The sequence below is a fragment of the Notechis scutatus genome, chromosome 14 (assembly GCF_049901735.1).
Source record: "Notechis scutatus isolate UNSWTSFEM ecotype Mainland chromosome 14, rNotScu1.2, whole genome shotgun sequence".
NCBI lineage: Eukaryota > Metazoa > Chordata > Lepidosauria > Squamata > Elapidae > Notechis > Notechis scutatus.
The window spans coordinates 965,945-991,401 of NC_142022.1; the positions used below are offsets into that span (position 1 = coordinate 965,945).

The following is a 25,457-nucleotide window of genomic DNA, read 5'->3' on the forward strand; positions in this document are numbered from 1 at the left end:
AGAAAGAAAAGAAAGAAAGAAAGAAAGAAAGAAAGAAAGAGAGAGAAGAAAGAAAGAGAGAGAAAGAGAAAGAGAAAGAGAAAGAGAGAGGAGAGAGAGAGAAAAAGAAAGAAAGAAAGAAAGAAAGAAAGAAAGAAAGAAAGAAAGAAAGAAAGGAGAGAGAGAGAGAAAGAAAGAAAGAAAGAAAGAAAGAAAGAAAGAAAGAAAGAAAGAAAGAAGAGAGAGAGAAGAAAGAAAGAGAAAGAAAGAAAGAAGAGAGAGAGAGAGAAAGAAAGAGAGAGAGAGAGAGAGAGAAAGGAAGGAAGGAAGGAAGGAAGAAAGAAAGAAAGAAAGAAAGAAAGAAAGAAAGAAAGAAAGAAAGAAAGAAAGAAAGAAAGAAAGAAAGAAAGAAAGAAAGAAAGAAAGAAAGAAAGAGAAATTCATGCAAAGGTTGGGCAGGAAGTCCTCAAACTGATGACCACAATGGAGACCAAGCTTTCTGTTGCTGAGGGAAACATTTACCGAGTGAGCTTTGCCCCATTTTACCACCACTCTAGCCACAGTTGTTAAGTGAATCAATGCAGTTGTTAAGTCACACGGTTGTTAAGTGAATCTGGCTCCGGAAGGTTGCAAAAGGGGATCGTGTGACCCCAGGGACACTGCGACCATCATTAATAGGAATCAGCTGCCAAGTGGCTGAATTTGGATCACGTGACCCTGGGGAGGCTGCCATGGTCGCTGAGTGTGAAAAGGGGTCGCAAGTCCCTTTTTTCAGTGCCTTTGTAACTTTGAACAGCCTCTCAGTGAACTGTTATAAGTTGAGGTCTTCCTGTAAATGGAACATTTATTTGGAAATGTTTAAAAATCGCATTAGCTTTTTTTGCAGCTGCATCAATCACACTGCTGGTCATTGCTTAACGCCAAGAATCCTTCCTGCGCCGATTCCTTATAGAACGGCATAGTTCCTTTCTTCCTTCTCTTCTCTTCTCTTCTCTTCTCTTCTTCTTCTCTTCTCTTCTCTTCATTCTTCCTTCATTACAATATTCTTCTTTCATTCTATTCTATTCTATTCTATTCTATTCTATTCTATTCTATTCTATCTTTCTATTCTATTCTATTCTATTCTATTCCATTCCATTCTATTCCTTCCTATTCATTATTCTATTCTATTCTATTTATTCTATTCTATTCTATTCTATTCTATTCTATTCTATTCTATTCTATTCTATTCTATTCTATTCTAGCCATGGTGGCACAATGGTTAGAATTCAGTACTGCAGGCTAACTTTGCCAACTGCTAGCAATTCGATCCTGACTGGCTCCAGGTTGACTCAGCCTTCCGTCCTTCCGAGGTGGGTAAAATGAGGACCCAGATTGTTGGGGGAGTAAAAGGCTGACTCTGTAAACTGCTTAGAGAGAGCTGGAAAGGCACTGTGAAGCGGTATATCAGTCTAAGAGCTATTGCTTCCTTCCTTCCTTCCTTCCTTCCTTCCTTCCTTCCTTCCTTCCTTCCTTCCTTCCTTCCTTCCTTCCTTCCTTCCTTCCTTCCTTCCTTCCTTCCTTCCTTCCTTCCTTCCTTCCTTCTGTGGTGGAGCAGTGGTTAGAATGCAGGATTGTCCATTACCAGTGGTTCAATCCTGACTGGCTCCAGGTTGACTCAGGCTTCCGTCCTTCCAAGGTGGGTAAAATGAGGACCCAAATTGTTGGGGGCAAGAAGCCGACTCTGTAAACCGCTTAGAGGGGGCTGTAGGGCACTGCGGAGCGGTATATAAGTCTAAGTGTTGTTGCTATTGGTATTATGCTGAAGCCCATCCTCAGCAAACTTCCAAGCTTGGAAGAATAAACTGTTTGGTTGCTGTGACAGACTCAAATGGAATAAATTACCCAAATTGGTTTGAGTGAGCTGCCCGTGGCCCCCTCTCCCCCGACTGGCAAAGCGTCTACCAAGGGGAAGTTTTCTGATCTCAACAAGGCTCCAACTTTAAAAAAAACAAAACAGTTCACGATTCCTCAGCAAAGGGTAGGAACCGAGGAAGCCCAGCCACGATGTTCACACAGTGCCACTCTTGTTAGGGTAGCTTAAAGGCCAGCAGGTTAGTTGAGTTGGAAAATGGGCCATTCAGGAACCAGGTTAGTTAAATGGGGATGCAAAAATCGAGGGTCTTCAAAGCCACGAAAGTGGACATCCAGCCCAACGTCCTGAAGACTCCAGCCCGTTTGATTTTGAGTCTTCGGGGTGTTGGGCTGGATGTCCACTTCCGTGGCTTTGAAGACTTTGGACACATCTGGTGGGGGCCAGTTTGAAAAGATGGCCGCCATCTAGTTTTATTTCCAAGAGAGGCTCAGGGCCCCACGTGGATTAGGGAAGGATTTCCAAAATGGCAGATCAGGCTGCACACACACACACACACACACACACACACACACACACACACACACACACACACACACCCTCTACCCCAATTTCCTAGAAGGCAGGGTGGTTTCGCGGTTTAAGTGGTGGAGGAAGAATGAGGAGAGCCAGGTTCGAGTCCAGGGTTGAGTTGAGTTGGAAAATGGCTGCCGGGGGAGTGGGGGGAAACGGGGAAGGGATGGGATGGGGAAACTATCAATCCGGCCAGCCTTGCAAGATTGTTGTGGGGGATAAAGTAGAGGAACAAAGTATATAAGTAGAGCTCCTTGAATTTTGGAGAAGAGGCAGGATAAATGAATCGGTCGAATAAGATATATCCCAAGCTGCTTGTCTCCCACTTCCGTGTGGGAGGAACATTCATTTTCCCCCATCTTAAAGTAAGTGGTATCTTGGTACTCGATTGCTTTGAAATTCGTCGAATCTGGGACTCAGCGTGTTTTGACACGGACATTTTGTCCCGATGTTCATCGTTTGTTTGGTATTCGACACATAAGCTAGAACTTGCCAATATTGGCTGCCTTGTGATTCCCCACGTTACTCCTTAAAGGAAAAATTTCTTTGGTATTCATCTCGCCTCCCAGAACCACTTAATTATAAGTACCAAGGTACCACTCTATCCAGTTCAATAAGGAAGAGATTCTGAAGAATAAAAAGGATGGGGAAAAGAGGAATTTTACATCACCGCAAGCCGTCTTTCCGTTTCACTGCATTACCCCCAAAAATATTTCAAGTGGAAGTCAAGATAGAGAGGGGCAGCAACTATCTCCTCCGATACCTTACCAATCGTTCCCCCTCTCCCGTTAAGGACCCCACTTTCTTACTATGTGCAGCTGTAAGTAGTCGCCGAGTCCAGAGGCACTGTCCACCCGCACCAGAATCGCGTTCTTCTGGTGCGTACTGAATCCCACGGCCAGCCGGTCAGCCCGCGTGCTCGGACGGTCATTCGGGGGCCAAATATACGTGATCAGCGCCCCTCCTTTGCCGAAAATGTACGTCGTGCCAGCTAGAAAGAGGAAGAAGGAGAAAAGAAAGAGTGAGCGAAGAAGGCCCAAGGAAAACCTTGCTAACAGGAGGGTATTTTCTTTCCCAAAGTTTCCCACAGATTCATGCAGGTCAAAAATAGAGTAGAAACGTCTCCCTCCAAACCATCCTGGTCTCTTCTGGGCTTAGAGAAGGAGTTTAATTGAGGACCTCAACAGCCCCCTTAAAGCCAACATTTGCAGGTGGACTTTTAATGTCAACTCTTTACTTGCGGAAAAAGCCTCCTAAATGGTGCATCAGGTAGTAAAATTTGGGTTAGCCATTTGCTGGCTGCTCGGGGAAGAGGCTGAGAGGAGAAGAATAAATGCTCTTTCCCTTTGATGACTCTGAATTATTGTATTTTCTGTTAAACAATTTTTATGAAGCTGCTACGTTTTTTATTTTGTCCCGGTCATCTTGAAACAAGGCAATGAATCTTTGACCCTGGTCTCAGACAGAAGAAAGTTTAACGATTGATATATATGCTTAATTGAGGTGTATGAGGTTGAGGGGAGCTCGGCTGTGTGGGAGGTAAAATGGCAGGAAGTCAGAACATGTGCAGAGTGCTTTGGCCCTCAAGCCAAGCTGCTCCAGGCCTTGAAAAGTTTCCTTCCTGTGCCGGGCATTTATTTTTTCCTCCGAGGGGGCTCTCTGAGCTTGGCTCTTTCCTTGCAGATGTCTCGTTAGCCAAGCAGGGAACTTCATGGGGCTAGAAGGGAGTGGGGTTTGCCGAGAGAGGAGGAAGAGGAGGAGGAGGAGGAAGACATAAGGAAGAAGAGGAGAGGGAGGAAGGAGGAGGAAGAGGAGAAGGAGGACATAAGGAGGAGGAGGAGGAAGATGAGGACATAAGGAAAAAGAGGAGTGGGAGAAGAAAGAGGAGAAGGACATAAGGAAGAGGACAAACATGAGGAGGAGGAGGAAGATGAAGAGGAGAAAGACAAGGAAGAAGAGGAGGGGGGAGGGAGGAGGAAGAGGAGGGCATAAGGAGGAAGAAGAGGAGGAAGGAAGAAGAGTGGGAGGAAGGAGGAGAAAGAGAAGGACATAAGGAAGAGGAGGACATGAGGAGGAGGAAGAGGAGGACATGAGGAAGAAGAGGAGGGAGAGGAAGGAGGAGGAAGAGGAGGGCACAACGAGGAGAAGGAGGACATGAGGAGGAAGAGGAGGAAGAAGGAAGAGGAGGGGGAGGAGGACGACAACTGTGGGGCCCTTAGTATTCTCTGAGCATGGTTGTTTTCTTGCAGACATTTCATCGCCCAACTAGGTAACATCATCAGTGCTAGTGTGGTTTGCTCTCAGTTTATGTTCCATAATATTATTATCTAGAATATAAACTGAGAACAAACCCCACTCCTGACTAGCACTGATGATGTTACCTAGTTTGTTTGGGTAACAAAACACAAACTAGCACCAAGTACCCCTCATTTCAACCCTGAGCTACAGTAGAAATATTCTGCTTTATTGGTAACGTTGCCTTTATATTTTCCTCCCCCCACCCAGCATCCATGTCAATGAGATCTCTTTCTCTAGGATTGTTCGGGTGGCTCTCAAAAGCTCTGCTAATTACGGCAAATGAGCCTTGCGAGAGGATAGGCAGCTCGCAAGGACACGCTTCCCGTAACTAAGTAGAAATGGTGATGGGGGCCCCCATTACACCACCAGGCACATGTAGGAATCAAAGCACTCTGGGGTTGGTTGATGCTTTTATCACAGAAATTTATCTCAGGGAAGAAATCTTAAAATCTGTAAATGTCCGGGGTGGGGGTGGGGAAGGAGAGGTGGACACCTTTCGCAGAGCAGGGGTGGGCAAACTGCGTCCTTCGGTCTGTTTACGGCCCTCGTGGGAAGAGTTTCTCTCCGTCTCGCAATGGGGCTGATGCAAATTTTAGATTTGCACAACGGTGACAGGAGACGTGGGGCAGCACAGGCCCGCCTCCCAGGTGGATGCGGAAGAAGAACACAGCGCGAGCTGCGTTCACACAGCAGGCTTGGAGAAAAACACACCAGGTGCATCTGCCTTCACTTTCGCCAATTTGGGGGCAGGAGGCAGTTTGGGGGGGGGTTGAGAAGGTTCACGCACAATTCTGGGAGGCGCACACTGCAAAATGGCATCCTGCATTCAATTGTACAATGAATGGACTTCAACTCCCAGAATTCCCCAGGTAACAGATAATCAGAGTCGGAAGGGACTTTGTAGGTCATCTAGTCCAACCCCCTGCCCAAGCAGGAGACTCTAAACCATTTCTGACAGATGGCAGTCCAGTCTCTTCTTGAAAGCTTCCAGGGATGAAGCTCCCACAACTTCCGAAGGCAAATCCTGTCCCTTTTGGTTGATTGCTCTCGCTGTCAGAAAATTCCTCTTTATTTCTAGGTTGAATCTCTCCTTGTTCAGTTTCCATCCATTATTCCTTGTCCGGCCTTTAGGTGCTTTAGAAAACAACTTGACCCCCTCCTCTTCTTTGGGGCAGCCCCTCAAATATTGAAAGATGCTCTCCTGCCTCCCCTGGCCCTTCTCTTCCCTAGACTAGCCAGGCCCAGTTCTTGCAACCGTCCATCGTAGGTTTTAGTCTCCAGTCCCCTCACCATCCTGGTTGCTCTTCTCTGCCCTCTTTCCAGAGTCTCAACAGGTGTGGTCTTACTAAGGCTTCATAGAGTGTATTAGTATCTCCCAACCCTGATTGAACAGCAATAGCAACTGCAGTACCACTTAGACTTATGTTGCGCTTTTCAGCCCTCTCTAAGTAGTTACAGAGTCAGCCTCTTGCCCACAACAATTTGGATCCTTGTTTTACCAACCTTGGAAGGACAAAAGTTTGAGTCAACTTTGAGCAGGTCAGGATCAAACTGCTGGCAATGGGCAGAGTCAACCTGCCATGCTGCATTCTAATCACTGGCCACTGAGTCAACCTGCCATGCTGCATTCTAATCACTGGGCCACCACGGCTCACGGAATAACTGGGAGTACTAAACGGAAGGTTGGAAGGGGCCTTAGAGGTCTTGTAGTCCAATCATCCGCTCAGGCGGGAAACCCTATACCATTTCAGACAGATGGTTGTCCAATGTCTTCTTAAAAACCTATTCATCTACTCGCATGTGCCTGCTTTCGAACTGCTGTGTGGGCAAGAGCTGGAGCAAGGAACAGGAGCTCACCCCATCCCATGATGCTCAGGTCTCAAACCTTTCCAGCAGACAAAGTTCAGCATCTTTAACCTGCGAGGAATTCTTTCAGGAAGGGGCAAAACTCTGCAGCAGGGGAAGAAAACTGCTTGGAACCCACAGGACTCGGGGTTGGAGAGTGCGATGCCAGCGATCACACAACGACTAGGGGAGGCAGAGAGGGGGCAATGGGGAGAGGGGCTTATATGTTAACAAAATGGCACACACAACAGCGCGGCTACTTATATGCAAAGCGCAGGGCCCGGGTTGTAACCCTCCCACTGGATCTTCCATCCTGGCTTACTTAACTTACTCATTCAGGTGAGCCTGTTTCTAGCCTGAGTCATTTCCCATTTTTAATTTCCCAAGGATGCAACTGGAGGGGCCTTGGGAGGCCCAGGAGCATTAAGCCTTCCAGCCCACCGGATCATTAAAAATCCCCGAGCAACGGTAAATAAAGAGGATGGCAGGAGGGAGGGCTCTTTCACAGCACTACCAGCTCCTTAAGGCATTTTGTCTTTTTAAAGAGGTATGGAGCGTGCCTCCAAACCAAACCCTTTGAAAAACAAAAACCACGAACCGGTGCCCAAATGATGCGGGAAAACCTGAGGAAGCAGACCAGGGGGATCCTTCACGTGCCACGTTTTATGGGCCCCACCTGGGCAGCGCTCAGAGGCTTGGCTTGACCACCCCTCTCCCACATTCCACGGCTCAAGCCACAGGAATTCACCCCCACCACCAACCCTGCCTGGAGAGCTGCTCCAGGCCTCGGGGAAACTAATGCATATTTCATATCTCCGCGGCGCTGCAGCAAAATGCTGGGCAAATTGAAATGTGCACACATGTGCCTTTCGTTCAGGGAGAGAGGGGCAACGTCTCGCACTCAGCTCTGATGCCACCGAGAGGAGGATCGGCCTCTAATGCAGGGTTTCTCAAGCTTGACCACTTCGTGGACTTCAACTCCCAGAATTCCCCAGCCAGCAGTGCTATGCTATGCTATGCGATTTACAGACCCCTCACATCCAGGAGATAAACTGTTTCAACTCCTACCCTCAAAACAACGCTATAGAGCCCTGCAAACCAGAACAACTAGACACAAGGGGAGTTTTCCCCCGAATGCCATCACTCTGCTAAACAAATAATTCCCTCAATACTGTCCAACTATTTACAAAGTCTGCACTACTATTACTATTAATCTTCTCATCACTCCTTGTCGCCCATCCCCTCCCACTTGTGACTGTCACTTGTATCCTTACGATTTATATTGACTGTTTCCTAGTTATGGTTTCATTGCTTATTGTACCCTTTGACTATTATTAAGTGTTGCACCTAATGATTCTTGATGAATGTCTCTTTTCTTTTTATGTACACTGAGAGCATTTGCACCAAGACAAATTCCTTGTGTGTCCAACCACACTTGGCCAATAAAGAATGCTATGCTATGCTATGCTATACTATGCTGGCTGGGGAATTCTGGGAGTTGAAATCCACACAATGTAAAGTGGCCAGGTTGACACACACTGTGTCAACTCATAAAATATTTCTATGGTCTTTTTAGAGTTGCCAACAGAAAGGGTGGGGGGAGCAGTGCGGCAGCTTGCAAACCGAAAGTGCATTCCATAAATGTTTTCAAAGATAGTATCTAGGTGACTGAAGTTTCTGCCAGGCAAAATTCTAACTGGGGAGCATGATTGATGACCCTGGGCTATGGAGGTCTCCCATTGGAGAATATGAATCAGGATACACCCAGGAGGTGGGGGAAAACCAAGGTCAAGGGTGACAGTGAATGATGTGTCTCAGAGTCGGCTACACCCAGGCAGTGCTGGACATGTTCGCTCCCAATAAATCCTTTTGAAGTTTTGGAAGTTCGGCTCGAGACTCGTGATTTAAATGGGGGGTAACTGCTGGACCCCTGACACACCGCTCTAAAGCCTCTGTAGGGAGGCAGTCCTCGACTCACAGCCACAACTGAGCCCAAAATTTCCATTGCTAAGCAAGACTGTTCGGGGAGTTTTGCCCCTGCCACAGTCGTTAAGCGAATCACTGCAGCTGTTAAGTTAGTCACATGGTTATTAAATGAATCTGGTTTCTCCATTGACTTCTCTTGTCAGAACGTCGCACAAGGGGAGCGGGTGACCCCGGGACATTGCAACCGTCATAAATGCGAGTCAGTTGCCAAGCGCCTGACCATGCTGCAATGGTCATAAATGAGAACATGCACCAGTCGCTTTTTTTCAGTCCCTGTTGTAACTCTGAGCAGTCACTAAGTGAACTATTGTACTACCTGTCTTGCCTTTTTCTCAGCTTGATCAGGTACGGCATGAAATAACGAAACTGCAGGAAAAATCAGTCAGTGGAACAACTTTCCTCCCAAAGTTGTGGATGCTCCATCAAGTAAAGATAGGGAAAACTACTTGTCGGAATGATACACGGTCTTTTGCCTTGGGTTGGACTAGAAGACCTCTAAGGTCCCTTCCAGCTCTAGGGTTCCATGCAACAGGTTTATAAACAGGTATAAATCACGTGGCCACAGGGATGCTGCCACAGCCACAAAGAAGAGGGGGTCAAATTATTCTCCAAAGCCCCTGAGGGCAGGACAAGAAACAATGGATGGAAACTAAACAAGGAGAGAAGCAACCTAGAACCAAGGATAAACTTCCTAACAGTGAGGACAATTAACCAGTGGAACAGCTTGCCACCAGAAATCGTGGGTGCTCCATCACCAGGGGTGGGATTCTACCCGTTTGGACCAGTTCTATAGAACCGGTTGTTACGATTCTGCGCCGTTCGGAGAACCGGCAAATCACACCCCTGGCTGGGCCCTCCTCTTCCCACTCACCCCACCCAGGAGGCTTCCCTGAGGCCCAGTCAAGGGTGGTCTTCAGGGGGTTGTGGGAGGGAGAAGTGGCCTGAGAGCAGAGCTGAACCTTCCTTAGGACTGAAGCTTCTATTTTTCAGTGCAGACTCAGGCAGCAGATTGCAGAGAGGTAGATCTCTGAGTGAATCTGTGATTCTGCGAGCAACTCAATCTGCCTGCCTGCTTTGCCTGATTTTGGGTAAAAGTTGCTCTTTTTTTAAAATAAAAAATTTAATCTTTACATATATATTTACAATATTTACATACCAGCCACGCCCAGCCAGTCACATGACCACCAAGCCACACCCACAAATTAGGCCATGCCCACAGAACCGGTTGTTAAGAAATTTGAATCCCACCCGTCCATCACTGGAGGTTTTTAAGAGGAGATTGGACAGTCATTGGTCCAGAATGGTATAGGGTCTCCTGCTTGAGCAGGAGGCTGGACTAGAAGACCTCCAAGGTCCCTTCCAGCTCTATTCTGATTCATGATTCACATACTATAACCTGAGATAAATTAGATGATCTCTGAGACTAGTATGGGGTAGTAGACTTCGTGGTGCATAATTGATCAGTTTAAAGTTTAAACCGAGCAAAGTTGAAACCATTTTCTGCACTGCAGGTAGCCTTCCACTTACGAGCCATTTAGTGACCATTCAAAGTTGCAACGGCACTGAAAGTGTCATGATCATTTTTCACACTTACGACCATTTGCAGCACCCCCACAGTCACATAATCAAAATTCAGACGCTTAGCAAGTGCTTCATATTTATAATCATGGGATCATCTTTTGACAAGCTAAATCCATGGGGGAAGCCAGGATTCACTTAACAACGGTGTTACTCAAAAAATGCAATGAATTCACTTAAGAACTGTGGCAGGAAAAGTCGTAAAACGGGGCAAAACTCACTTAACAAATGTTTCACTTAGCGACAAATTTTGGGCTCCGTTGTCATCATAACTTGACCTGTACTGGCATATTGCTGTCTTTTTTTTTTAGATGTGACCGTTAGAGCAATTTGCCAGCTTATGGAAACACTGAAATCCTTTGTTACCTGTTTCTGTAGCACCTGTCTGGCTGCAGCCAATAACAAAACCACCCATTTCCTTTGTTTCAAAGTGTTTTGTAGATTATGGAGGTGGGGGAACCCCTCAAAATCTCATATATTGGCCTGAGTCGTGGCAGGCAGGTCAGGGCTGAGTCTACTGCCCAACCTCAGAAAACGGATTAATTCCAAACGCAGGTTAAGTGTCTCCCATCAACCCAACCTTGTTTTTTTTCTCATAGATTTGGCCTTGCCAAGGATTTCAACCATCTATTCGACCGTCCACTGTCGTTTTCGATCCTTTTGCTACAGCAGGTTTTAAAAGTAATTGGGCTTTTTTTTAAAAAATTGATAATTGGGCTTTTTTAGAATTAGTTTGCTGGACTGGTTTGGAAGGAAAGGTATTGATTTCCAAGAGAAAGGGGTAGTTGTTGTTTTACCAAATGTATTCTGTACAGTTTTATTTATTTACCTGTTTATAACACCCGGAAACAAACAGCATCCTTTGTGGTTGCTGGATCACACACCTTTCTCTGGGTGTGTCACTGATCTTCAGAAAAAAAATAACCCTGCATGAATTTGTTTGGTGGTTTTCAAACCGTGCCTCTTGTGAAGTTATTAGTCTCATCATCATCATCATCCGTAGCAGCAGTGTGGGGAACTATGGCAACTTGATGCCCTGTGGACTTCAACTCCCAGAATTCCTGAGCCAGCCTGGTGGTCAAAATTGGGACGCTTGGCCATTGACTCATATTTAAGTCAGTTGCAGAGTCTCGGAGAGTGACGTGATTCCCCCTTTTGCAACCAAAGTCAATGGGGAAGCCACATTCAATTAACAGCCGTGTTACTAACTGCAGTGATTCACTTAACAACAGGGGAAACAAAAGTCGTAAAATGAAGCAAAACTCACTTAACAAATGTCTCGTTTAGCGACAGAATTGCAACGCAATTGTTGGGCTCAATTGTGGTCATACGTCAAGGACTACCGGGGTAATCTCTCTATAGGCAGAGACTGTCTTCCTTGCACTGCCAGAACCAAAAATTCTGGGGAGGGGGCCCTCCACAGGTGGTATTCAGCTGGTTCTGACCGGTTCTGGAGAAGCAGTAGTGGACAACTGGCCAATACCACCACTGACTGGCCCCACCCACCCCATCTCTTCTCTGCCTCCCATTGAGTCCCAGCTAATCTGCTGGCTCTTCTTTGGTTGCCCTGTACAGGAGAACGAAGCTGGAAAGCAGGTCAGTGGGGTGGAGAGGGAATGGGGATTTTACAGTATCCTTCCCCTGCCACGCCCACCAAGCCACGCCAAGCCCAACAAGCCACACCCACAGAACCGGTAGTAATAATTTTTGAATCCCACCACTGGAGCCCTCCATATATCAAAATCTTTGTCCATATGATATGAGAGCAGTCTTCCAATATTTGAGGGGCAGCCACAGAAAGGAAGGAGACAAGCTATTTTCCAAGATACTTGAAGGCCAGACAAGAGTAATGGATGGAAACTGGTCAATTCAACCTGGAAATAAGGAGAAATTTCCTGACAGGGAGAACAATTAACCAGTGGAACAGAAGTTGCCTTCGGAAGTTGTGGGAGCTTCATCCCTGGAGGCTTTCAAGAAGAGACTGGGCTGCCATCGGTCAGAAATGGTGTAGGGTTTCCTGCTTGGGCGGAGGGTTGGACTAGATGACCCACAAGGTCCCTTCCAACTCTGTTAATTTGGTAGGCAGGTAGGTAGGTAGGACGGACGAAAGAAAGAAAGAAAGAAAGAAAGAAAGAAAGAAAGAAAGAAAGAAAGAAAGAAAGAAAGAAAGAAAGAAAGTTAGTTCGTTAGTTAGTTATGGGAGCTTCATCCCTGGAAGCTTTCAAGAAGAGACTGGACTGCCATCTGTCAGAAATGGTGTAGGGTTTCCTGCTTGGGCGGAGGGTTGGACTAGATGACCCACAAGGTCCCTTCCAACTCTGTTAATCTGTATCATATTGCTTTCTGTAGACCATCTCCCTGCCCTGGCCCAAATCTCTAGGTTTTATCATGGATTTCCCCTCTGGTTGATTGCTGCCAATTCTTTCACCCACTCCTCGGCAAGTTATTTCACAGTTATTATTTCAAGGTATGAGAAGATCTATTCGGAGCACGTAGAAGACAGTTTCTAATGTCCGGAGTTTTCAAACAATTCGGCACATCTGCCACCCAACACCCCAGATTTAACAACTGTTAAATTGTTAAATTAAATAGGGGGCAGCCTACCGTCCCTTGTCCTATTGTTTCTTTTATTTTTCTTATATGTATCCATGTATTCATAACTATGTTTTTAGTTATACCTATTATCTTGCAAGCAATTGACAAACCAAATAAATAAATAAATAAATAAATAAATAAATAAATAAACAAACAAACTGTAGATAAGACAGATTTTTTTTTTTTTAAAAAAAAAGAAGTCTGAAGAGTGAAACGTGGCAGTGCCTGGAAACAGCAGAAGAGAAAGAACTGGAAAAACATCAGAAAATACTGAGACATACAAATAGAAGGAGCACGATCGTGGCGAAAGAAAACCAAGACAGTCCCAATGGTAATAGGCGCCTTGGGTGCAATCCCAAACATCTGGAGCACTACATGAACACCGCTGGCATCGGCAAATTCACTCCCCGTTCATTGTTTTACTCGGAACAGCCTCCATTCCTGCGACAATAGCTTTAAATATATATATATATATAATCAAACAATCACATCTGCCTCTCTCAGGTCCTTGGGAAGGACTCCATAGGTAGACAAAAATGCCAAATCCAGCCTGAACATCTGGCTGCCTCTGCGACCATCCATAGTAATAAGAATAGCAGCAGCTTTTGTGAGAAATGAGACCTGCAGGCAAGTCCTCGACTTACAATGGTTCGTTGAGCGACCGTTCGAAGTTATGTTGGCGCTGGAAAAAAGGGACTTAGGGCCGGATTTTCACAATCACGACCCTGGCAGCATCCCCGCAGTCACAGGATCGAAATTCAGATGCTTGGCCTCATACTTATGACGGTGGCAATGTTCCCCTTTTGCGACCTTCTGACAAGCGAAGGTAATGGGAGAAGCCAGACTCACTTAACAACCAGGTGAGTGACTTATCAACTGCAATGATTATGTCAACTAAAAAACACTCCTTTGGTTTTTTTAGTGGCCAGAAGAAAGGGAGTGGGGGGAAAGCAGTGCATTCCTTAAATGCCTCAGATAATCACCTTGGCAGCCGAAGCTGTTGGCCCGCAAGATTATTACTGGAGAGCAGAGCATGACTGATGGCTCTTGGCTATGGATATGTCCCATTGGAGAATATACATCCAGGGGATGGGGGGGAGGAAGACCAGGGTCAAGGGGGAAATGAATGGTGTGTCAGAGTCGGTTACAACCAGGAAACGCCGACATGTCAACTCCAAATAAATGAATCTTTTTTACTCTGAGAGATGCGGCTAGAGACTTGTGATTTGAATAGGGGGGTGCATGTTGGAGCCCTGACAGATTCACTTAACAACCGGGGCGAGAAAGGTCATAAAATGGGGCAAAATTCTTTTAACCAATGTCTTGCCTAGCAACGGAAATTTGGGGCTCGGTTGAGGTTATAAGTTGAGGATTATTGGTACTTACGATCGGTTGCTTAGTGACTATTTGAAATTATGACCTATCTACCGGAGAGCTACTTATGACCCAGATTTAAGGGTTTCAATTCCCATATCCCCTTGCGCTCCCATGAGCCTTAACTGGTCGATGGAGGGCCATTTGCTGGACCATTTATTGAGAGAAATAAGGACTCTTTCGAGGCCTGCCTTGCCTTGCCCACTTGGATCATAACACCCATGGAGTAAAAATATTTGAAACTGGCAGACAAAGCGTACTCAATGAGTAGTCCTTAACGGGTCTACGTCTACAAGGAGGGAAGGAAGCAGTGGGGTACCATAAGGTCTTAGGCCCAGGACTCTTCAATATCTTCATAAACGACTTAGATGAGGGAATAGAAGGGGAACTCATCAAATTTGAGGATGATGCTAAACTGGCAGGAATAGCCAAAACCTGATAGGCTCAAGGTCACCCCATTCCTAAGAGGTCCTTAAAGGGGGTGTGCATAAGTGCACCAGCGTGCCGTCCCTGTCTTACTGTCCCCATTTATCTGTATTCACTCCCTTTGTTCTTGTTTATATTCATACTTATACTTGTTATCTTGTACATGTTTGACAAACAAATAAATAAAAATAAAGACCCAGATGGATCTTGGCAGACTAGAACACTGGGCCCTATCTAACAAAATGAAATTCAATGTAGAGAAAAGTAAAGTCCTACACTGAGGCAAGAAAAACCAAAAGGACACATATAGACTGGGTGAAATCAGGCTCAATAGCAGCAACTGTAAAAGGGATCTTGGAGTCTTAGTGGACAACCAGCTAAATAGGAGCCAGCAGTGTGCAGCAGCCACCAAAAAAGCCAATGCAATCCTAAGTTGTATTAACAGAGGGATACAATCGAGATCAAGGGAGGTACTAATAGCACTCTATAAAGCCCTAGTAAGGCCACACCTAGAGTCCTGCATCCAGTTCTGGTCACCACACTATAAAAAAGTCGTTGAAGCTCTAGAAAAAGTGCAGAGAAGAGCAACCAGGATGATGAGGGGACTGGAGGCTAAAACATATGACAAACGGTTGCAGGAACTGGGCCTGGCTAGCCTAGTGAAGGACCAGGGGAGACAGGAGAGCAGCCTTCCAATATTTGAGGGGCTGCCCCAGAGAGGAGAGGAGGTCAAGCTATTTTCCAAGGCACCTGAAGGCCGGACAAGGAATAATAATGGATGGAAACTGATCAAGGAGAGATTCAACCTGGAAATAAGGAGAAATTTTTCTGACAGGGAGAACAATCAACCCATGGAACAGAAGTTGCCTCCAGAAATTGTGGGAGCTTCATCACTGGAAGCTTTCAAGAAAAGATTGGACTGCCACCTGTCAGAAATGGTGTCGGTCTCCTGCTTGGGCGGGGTTGGACTAGATGACCTACAAGGTCCCTTCCAACTCTGTTATTCTGCTTCCAACTTCTATTTAACCCACTCACTCCTTCCAGAATGGCAGTCTCCCATCCGTACGTGCCCCAGGTCGATCGGCAGAACTGGGTTTGAAGAGCCAAGTTTCCCAATCGTTCTCGCCACCGCCTTCTGCACGGCGCACCCAGGCTGCCAACCTCAGCCGCACATGCACCAAATGAATCAAAGCAGGAAGGGAGAAAATGTGGGTCACCAACAAGATGGCAAGATGCTCCCCCGAGCCAAGGAGGAGGAGGAGAAAACGGGCAGCCCTGAATAATTCATCTTCCTATTAAGGCCAGAGGATGGGGGGGGGGCCTAGAAGAAGGAGAGGCATACACACACACCCCAAACCCAAGGACCAAGCCAGGGACCACGTGCTGCAGAATTGCTGATGGGGAAGGAAGAGTGGAGAGAGAGTGTGTGGACATCAAAGGAGGCCGGTCCCCTCGCTGGGTGGGAGTGGATGCAGCGGAGGAACCCCCCCCCCAGTGTGTTTTCTGCACATGGATGGAGGAACGCTCCCCTCGCCCTAATTCTGCGGGGAAGGCCCACAACTGCAGGACCCCCCTCCTTCTCCTGGAGAAGGCTGTGGGTTGTCTTCCAGCCCCGACGGCCCTTAGCCAGCAAGTCTACATGGAGCAAAGCAGAATGAACGATTTAAATTTAAGAAATTTGAGGATTCTACTGATTGTGGGGTGGGGTGGAAGTTGGGGGTCCCGCATTTCAAATCCACTCGGTTGTTAAGAAGAACAACCGTTGCAGCTCCGCAGAAGAGCTTTCTGATCTGTTGGGGTTGCTGATCAGGGCAATGGCCTATTTGGAGTGTTGTGGTTCGCTGGCAGCCTCTTCAGACCGCAACGGGATCGGACAGTGGGGAAGAATGTGAACCAGTCCAGGAGTCTGGAGAGGACTCGAACGAGGGTCCCGCGTCCAGTGCAGGGATGGGGCCAGGACCATCTGGGAGTGGGGTGCTGACTCCGGAGTCTGGCAGCAGCGAGGCAGAGGAGCAAGGGGAGCCTGTTCCCAGTGTGCGTGTGCACAGAGCTGCTAGAAGGCGAGAGCAGCTAAGACAAAAGGGGTGACTCGGGAGTAAGGCTGGGAGGTGATTGCCCCTCCCAGAAGGGATAAAGGACAGGCAAAGGTGGAGAAACCTTTGCAGGAAGGAAAGTAGTTTGATCGGTTCGGATTCATCCTTGAAGCTCTTTGTACTTAGGTTGTTTTTTTTCCTAGTTCCTTTGACACTTCTATTATTGGCAGCATTTCACAGGAAAGAAAGGTGGGTGCGAATGAAAACAATTCCCAGCGTTGCAATAAAACAAGACTTGTTTTTAAAATAAGCGTGTGCGTAATTACGGTCTAGGAAGCCTTGGTCAGAAGATTGAGTCGGGGTCTCTCCAGAGGGTTTATGTCTTAGAGCCAGTTTGGTCTAGTGGTTAAAGCACCTGGGTTAGGAAACAGGAGGCCGTGAGTTCGAGTCTCACCTTTAGCCATCAAAGACTGCTGGGGGACTGTGAGCTTTCTCTCTCAGCCCAGCCCACCTCACAGGGTGGTTGTTGTTGTGGGGAAGATAGGAGGAGGAAGGTATTCTGGATACATTCGCTCCCTTGCCAAAAAGAATAAAGGCGGGATACAGATAAAATAAAATAAATAAAAATGGTCATTTCAAATGCTACTTCCCCCTCATAACGGTGCCTTGGAGCCGGAGGGCATGGAGTGGGCCGCTGCTCTCCAGGCAAGAGGGCCCAACAGGGAGACAACAGCGAAAGGGTGTCACTCAAAAAACACAGCCCAAGTTTTAAAAAACTTTCGCCTGTCCAGGCAAACTCCTTGGCACGTCTTTGCACCAAGAGATGCCATCCCTTAAAAACGGGGCCAGCGGTCTTCACTCAATATGCCACAGTATCCAGGTATCCCTGCTTGAAATTCTTCATGTGGAATCACGAGGACTAGAAACATGGTTTTATTTTATTCATTTAAAAAGGAAAAGGCCATTTGCCAGTCTTCGGGGCCCAGGCTTCACCCCAGTCACACCCAGGCAGAAAGGAAAGTAGCGCTTTACAAATCCTTAGTAAGGCCACACCTGGAATACTGCATCCAGTTTTGGTCCCCACATTAAAAAAAAAAAGGATGTTGAGACTTTGGAAAAAGCTCAAAGAAGAGCAACTAAGATGATTGAAGGCCTGGAGGCTAAAATATGTGAAGAACAGTTGCAGGATTTGGGTTTGGCCAGTCTAGAGAAAAGAAGGACCAGGGGGGACATGATAGCAGTATTTGAGGTATTTGAGGGGCTGCCCCAAAGAAGAAGAGGGGGTCAAATTATTCTCCAAAGCACCCGAAGGCAGGACAAGAAGCAACGGATGGAAACTCATCAAGGAGAGAAGCAGCTTGGAATTAAGGAGAAACTTCCTAACAGTGAGAACAATTAGCCAGTGGAACTGCTTGCCACCAGAAATTGTAGGTGCTTCATCACTGGAGGTTTTTAAGAAAAGACTGGACAGTCACTTGTCTGAAATGGTATAGGATCTTCTGTTTGAGCAGGGGGCTGGACTAGATGACCTCCAAGGTTCCTTCCAACTCTATTCTGCCCAGAGTTGCGGGGACTCAGGCGGCACAGCCAATGATGCCCAGCTAAAGGGACCGGTGCTCCCACGTGGGGCGAGACACCTTCCTGAACCTCACCTGCTACAATCTGGAGAAACCTGCCAGGTGTCAAAGCCGATGACGCCTTTTTCCCAACCTGGGCAAATTACACCACGCCGGAAGGCAAAGTTCCAGTGACTCCGGGGTGGCTTTGAAGCCCAAAGGTGTTGAATTCATATTTTTTGCAATTTTCATCCTGCCCTTCAATCTGTAACAAAAGCCATCAACGTGGCTCACGCGGGCTGGTAAATGGCCAGAAAATGGAGCTGTCTTGGTGTCAGAGGGCATAAATTAAATGCCTGGGCAGCAGACAGGACAGAGAAAATCACTTAACTTCACGATGCTCTTAATCTGTGTGGAGGTTCGGATAATAAATGGGGCCAGGAAAGGATCAGAACAAGCTTTGCCCAAAGGCTGACATTAGACCTCGAAGTATGACCACAATCGAGCCTAGAATTTATGTTGCTAAGTGAGACATTTGTTAGACAACAGATAATCAGAATTGGAAGGGACCTTGTAGGCCATCTAGTCCAACCCCCCTCCCAAGTGGGAGACCCTACACCTTTTCTGACAGATGACAGTCCAGTCTCTCCTTGAAAGCCTCCAGGGATGAAGCTCCCACAACTTCCAAAAAGGCAACTTCTGTTCCGTTGGTTGATTGCTCTCACTGTCAGTAAATATCTCCTTATTTCCAGGTTGAATTTCTCCTTGTTCAAGTTTCCATCTATTATTCCTTGTCTGGCCTTCAGGTGCCTTGGAGAATAGCTGGACCCCCTCCTCCTCTCTGGGGCAGCCCCTCAGATATTGGAAGGTTGCTCTCCTGTCTCCCCTGGTCCTTCTCTTCCCTAGACTAGCCAGGCCCAGTTCCTGCAACCGTTCATCGTATGTTTCAGCCTCCAGTCTCCTCATCATTCTGTTTGCTCTTCTCTGCACTCTTTCCGGAGCCTCAACATCTTTTTTATAGTGTGGTGACCAAAACTGGATGCAGGACTCTAGATGTGGCCTTACTAAGGCTTTATAGACTGGTGTTAGTACCTTCCTTGATCTTGATTGTATCCCTCTGTGAATGCAGCTTAGGATTGCATTAGCTTTTTGGGCTGTCACCACATAGTGCTGGCTCATATTTAACTGGTTGTCCGCTAAGACTCCAAGATCCTTCTCTCCGTTACTGCTATTAAGCCGGAGGAGAAAGGGACGACAGAGGAGGAGATGGCTAGATACTGGTAGTCCTTGACTTGCACCCGCAATTGAGCCCAACATTTCTGTTGTTAAGTGAGATATTTGTTAACTGAGTTTTGCTCCATGTTACGACCTTTCTGGCCACAGGTGATTAAGTGAATCTGGCTTCCCCATTGGCTTTGCTCCACAGAAGGTCGCAAAAGGGGATCGCGTAACCCCCAGGAAGCTGCGACTGTCGTAAATCTGAAACCAACTGTTTGAATTTTGATCATGTGACTGTGGGGAATGCTACAATGGTCATAAGTGTGAAAAAGGGTAGTAAATCGCTTTTTCCAGGGCTGTGGTAACTTCAAACAGTCAATAAATGAACTGTCATAAGTCGAGGACTACAGGTAGCACTGAAAAATGGGACTTAGGACTGTTTTTTCACACTTAGGACATCTGCAGCATCCCTATGGTCACATGATCAAAACATTGGCAGCTGATTCATACTTCTGACCGTTGCTGGGTCCCAAGGTCACGTGCCCTTTTGCGACGTTCCAACGGGCAAAATCAATGGGGAAGGCAGATTCACTTAACAACCAGGTTACTAACTTCACAGCTGCAGTGATTTACTTAGCGACGGTGGCAAGGAAGGTGGTGAAATGGGGCAAAACTCCCTTCACAAATTGTCTCAGCAACAGAAATGTTGGGCTCCATTGTGGTCATAAGTTGAGGACTTATCTGTAACTGTACTGCAGGTTGCATGCAATGCAACCCCTGGGCCGTCACTTCACAACTGCAGTGATTCACTTAACAACTGTGGCAAGAACGGTCGTAAACTGGGGCAAAACTCCCTTCACAAATGTCCTCACTTAGCAACCTTATGATTCTTGATCTGGACAGATGTGTCTTTTCTTTTATGTACACTGAGAGCATTTGCACCAAGACAAATTCCTTGTGTTTCCAACCACACTTGTCCAATAAAGAATTCTATTCTATTCCATTCCATCCTATATTCTATTCTATTCTATTCTATTCTATTCTATTCTATTCTATTCTATTCTATATTCTATTCTATTCTATTTCTATTCTATTCTTATTGTACCCTATGACTATCATTAAGTGTTGTACCTGATGATTCTTGACTCCTGATGAATGTCTCTTTTCTTTTATGTACACTGAGAGCATTTGCACCAAGACAAATTCCTTGTGTTTCCAACCACCTTGGCCAATAAAGAATTCTATTCTATTCCATTCCATTCCATTCCATCCTATATTCTATTCTTCTATTCTATTCTATTCTATTCTATTCTATTCTATTCTATTCTATTCTATTCTATTTGATTCGATATTCTATTTCCATTCTATTCTATTCTTAACTCTTGACGAATGTATCTTTTCTTTTATGTACACTGAGAGCATTTGCACCAAGACAAATTCCTTGTGTGTCCAATCACACTTGGCCAATAAAGAATTCTATTCTATTCTATTCCATTCCATCCTATATTCTATTCTATTCTATTCTTCTATTCTATTCTATTCTATTCTATTCTATTCTATTCTATTCTATTCTATTCTATTCTATTCTATTCTATTCTATTCTATTCTATTCTATTTGATTCAATATTCTATTTCCATTCTATTCTATTCTTAACTCTTGACGAATGTCTCTTTTCTTTTATGTACACTGAGAGCATTTGCACCAAGACAAATTCCTTGTGTGTCCAATCACACTTGGCCAATAAAGAATTCTATTCTATTCTATTCTATTCTATTCTATTCTATTCTATTCTATTCTGTTCTGTTCTGTTCTGTTCTGTTCTGTTCTATATTCTATTTCTATTCTATTCTTATTGTACCCTATGACTATTATTAAGTGTTGTAGCTGATGATTCTTGACTCCTGACGAATGTCTCTTTTCTTTTAGGTACACTGAGAGTATTTACACCAAGACAAATTCCTTGTGTGTCCCATCACACTTGGCCAATAAAGAATCCTATTCTATTCTATTCTATTCTATTCTATTCTATTCTATTCTATTCTATTCTGTTCTGTTCTGTTCTGTTCTGTTCTGTTCTGTTCTATATTCTATTTCTATTCTATTCTTATTGTACCCTATGACTATTATTAAGTGTTGTAGCTGATGATTCTTGACTCCTGACGAATGTCTCTTTTCTTTTAGGTACACTGAGAGTATTTACACCAAGACAAATTCCTTGTGTGTCCCATCACACTTGGCCAATAAAGAATCCTATTCTATTCTATTCTATTCTATTCTATTCTATTCTATTCTATTCTATTCTATTCTATTCTATTTGATTCAATATTCTATTTCCATTCTATTCTATTCTTAACTCTTGACGAATGTATCTTTTCTTTTATGTACACTGAGAGCATTTGCACCAAGACAAATTCCTTGTGTGTCCCATCACACTTGGCCAATAAAGAATCCTATTCTGTTCTATAAATGTTGGGCTCAATTGTAAAGTCGAGGACTACCGGTATCTAACCATCTCCTCCCTTTTCTCCTTCTGCCTTCCGCCCTTTCTCAAGATCAGCATCTTCTCTGATCAGCCTTCTCTTCTCATTTGGTGGCCAAAGTATTTTGAATTTGTAATAGACATAGAATAACGGAGTTGGAAGGGGCCTTTGCGGGTCATCTAGTCCAACACCACCACCCCCCGCTCGAGCCGGAGAGTCGATTCCAAATATTAGCCTCTATCTAGGATCGAACTCACAACCCTCCTGATGGTGAGGCAAGAGCTCTGCCTCTAGGCAGGTGGTTGTGATCAGCGCTATATAACCGCTGACACTTGAAGCCCCTCGAGCAACTTCCCAATTCATCTCGGCTGTTGGAGAAAAGGCTTCGCTCAATGTGCCCCCGTATCTCCCAGGTGAAAAAAAAAACCCAAAAAAGAGAGAGGAGCAGCGTGACCTCGCAAGATGATAATGGATGAGTGGTCCTACCCCCCACCCCACCCCGCAACCCTTCTCTCGGTTGCTATTTGCAAGGACCCAAAAGTCCTCCGTAATGGATCTGAAGTGGGGAGGTAAACTTGCTAAGTGTGGCAGCTGCAGCTTTCTGGAACTCCCTCCGCCAAGGAGACTGGATAGGAGGGGGGGTGGAGCTGACGGGGGTACCAGAAACAGCAGGGAAAGCCTGCAGACCCCTCCCCTGGCTTCGAAGCAGCAGGACGACCACGCTGGGATGAAAAGAAGGACCAGGGGTGGCACGATTGAGGCCTTCCAATATTGGAGGGTCCGCCCCAAAGAGGAGGGGGGAGAGGTCAACCTAATCTCCAAAGAGCTTGAAGGCAGGACAAGAAGCAACGGGTGGAAACTAATCAAGGAGGAAAAAGCAACCTAGGAAAGGAGGAGAGATTTCCTGACAGCACGATTAATCAGCGGAACCACTTGCCTCCAGAAGGTGTGAATGGAAAGAGTGCAGAAAAGAGCCACAAAGATGATTAGGGGGCTGGAGGCTAAAAGAGATGAACAACGGTTGCTACGTCTAGTCAGGGGGAAAAGAAGGACCAGGGGTGACAGGATAGCAGTGTTCCGCTACATGAGGGGCTGCCACCAAGGTGAAGGGGGGGGGGGAAACTCTTTTCCAAAACACCGGAGGGTAGAACAGAAACCATGGATGGAAATTAAACAAGGAGAGAAGCAACCTGGAATTAAGGAGAAATTTCCTAACAGTGAGGACAATTAACCAGTGGGACGGCTTGCCACTAGAAGTTGCGGGTGCTCCATCACTGGAGGTTTTTAAAGAAGAGACTGGACAACCATTTGTCTGGAATGGTGTAGAACAAGGATCTTCAAACGTGGCAAGTTTAAGACCTGTGGACTTCAACTCCCAGAATTCCTGAGCAAACATGACTGGAGGAGGAGGAATTCTGGGAGTTGAAGTCCATATGTTTTAAAGCTGTCAAGTTTGATGACGCCCTGTTCTATCACCTATCCATCATCTCTCTCTCTCTCTCTCTCTCTCTCTCTCCCTGTACCTATCTATCTATTTGCCTGTCTATCAATCTATCATCTATATATCTATCTATGTATCATCTATCTATCATCTATCACAAGGGTCTTCAAACTCGGCAAGTTTAAGACTTGTGGACTTCAACTCCCAGAATTCCTGAGCTAACATGACTGGAGGAGGAGAAATTCTGGGAGTTGAAGACCAGTTGAGTTTGAAGACCCCTGACCCCTGGTCTATATCTATCTATCTATCATCTGTCTCTCTAATCAATATATCTGTTAATCATCTATACCTACGTATCCTCTGTCTCTATAACATCTATAGCTCTGTCTATTTGTATCTGTTTATCTTATATCTGTCTATCATCTATCTATCCTATCTATAGCTATCTATCCTATCTATCATCTGTCTCTAATCAATATCTATAGCTATCTGTTAATCATCTATACCAAGGGATCTTCAAACTCGACAGCTTGAAGACTTGTGGACTTCAACTCCCAGAATTCCTGAGCTAATGTGACTGGAGGAGGAATTCTGGGAGTTGAAGTCCACAAGTCTTAAATCTGTTGAGTTCAAAGACCCCTGGTCTATATCTATCTATCTATCTATCTATCTATCTATCTATCTATCTATCTATCTATCATCTGTCTCTCTAATCAATATATCTGTTAATCATCTATACCTATATATCCTCTGTCTCTATAACATCTATAGCTCTGTCTACTTGTATCTGTTTATCTTATATCTGTCTATCATCTATCTATCCTATCTATAGCTATCTATCCTATCTATCTATCATCTGTCTCTAATCAATATCTATAGCTATCTGTTAATCATCTATACCAAGGGGTCTTCAACCTGGGCAAGTTTAAGACTTGTGGACTTCAACTCCCAGAATTCCTGAGCTAAAGTGACTGAAGGAGGAGGAATTCTGGGAGTTGAAGTCCACAAGTCTTCAAGCTGTCGAGTTTGAAGATCCCTGGTGCAGGGCCTCCTGCTTGAGCAGTGGGTTGGACTGTCTGGAGGACCTCCAAGGTCTCTTCCAAACTCTGTTATTCTTTGTAGACTTGAAGGACAAACTGGGGTTCCGGATTCAGAAAGAGAAAACCCCAGAATTTCTACTAGTCTCGGTCAAAGCTGACAAGAGCTTAGGATGGGAACTGTGGTCCGTCAACATTAGAAGAAGGTGCACCAGTTCTCAACCCTTGCTTGGTAGATGTCTATGGAGATTCTCCGTCCTCCAGGTCGTGGTTGTCCCGAAGGTGCTTTTTTTTATCAAGAGGCCACTGGACTTTCTGGTTTTTCTTCTGAAGATGTTTCACTTCTCATCCAAGAAGCTTCTTCGGCTCTGACTGGATGGTGGGGAACGGAAAGATTGATACTCCTTGCAGACGGCTGGTCATCAAGGAAAAACCAAAAAGTCAGTTGCCTCTTGAAAAAAAAAGCACCTTGTATGCCTTTGGGGGGGGGGGCTGTTATCCAAATGCAGCCCCTGGAACACGTCAGCTGTGATGTGTAGGCCGTGTCTGCCTCACCCACTCTGGTTCACGCATCAGACCATGGCTCAGAAACCATTGGTGAACCTAAGCTTGGAATCAGTGACTTACAAGCAAAAGGGACGTTCTCCCACTATCCATCCACAAAGGATGCAGCTCAGCTTTGCAAGTTAGAGGTCAACTACTAGACCCTTCTTGCCACCTCTAGTTGCTAAATTTGCCAAGCGGGAGTGGCCTACACCGCCTTTCATCATCCAGGATGCTTAGCCAAGAATGGATGCTACCGTGGTTCTCCAAGCATATGGCCAACCCTGGCTCAGGTTTATTCATTCATTCATTTATTTCTTTAATTTATATTGCCGCCTATTCGCCCATGGCGACTCGAGGCGGCTTACGCAATGTAAAACCATATTTAAAACAAAAAAAATAAGAATAAAAAACAATAAAACAATAACAAAAAGAATCCAATAAATTAATAAAGTACAATAGAACAAAATCTGGAAAAAAAAATAAAAATTCCTGCCCTCAGGACCTGGAGAGGAGATCCAAAGGAAATGGATCCATCATTCGGTCAATTGATCAGAATAGAGATGGAAGGGATCTCGGAGGTCTTACAAAGGTTTGATGGGGCCAATACTTCACGTGATTTTGATTCTATGCCTCTCTTTA

The 25,457-nt window shown here is 45.5% G+C and overlaps 1 protein-coding gene across 1 annotated transcript in view; it reads right to left on the reverse strand.

Annotated features, from left to right (window-relative positions):
- The window catches only part of NRXN2 (neurexin 2), a 385,627-nt gene that overhangs the window by 93,510 nt on the left and 266,660 nt on the right, over nt 1-25,457 (reverse strand). Inside the window, 1 exon segment of the mRNA XM_087943407.1 lies at nt 3,214-3,395. Within this exon segment, the coding sequence (XP_087799533.1) occupies nt 3,214-3,395 (182 nt within the window).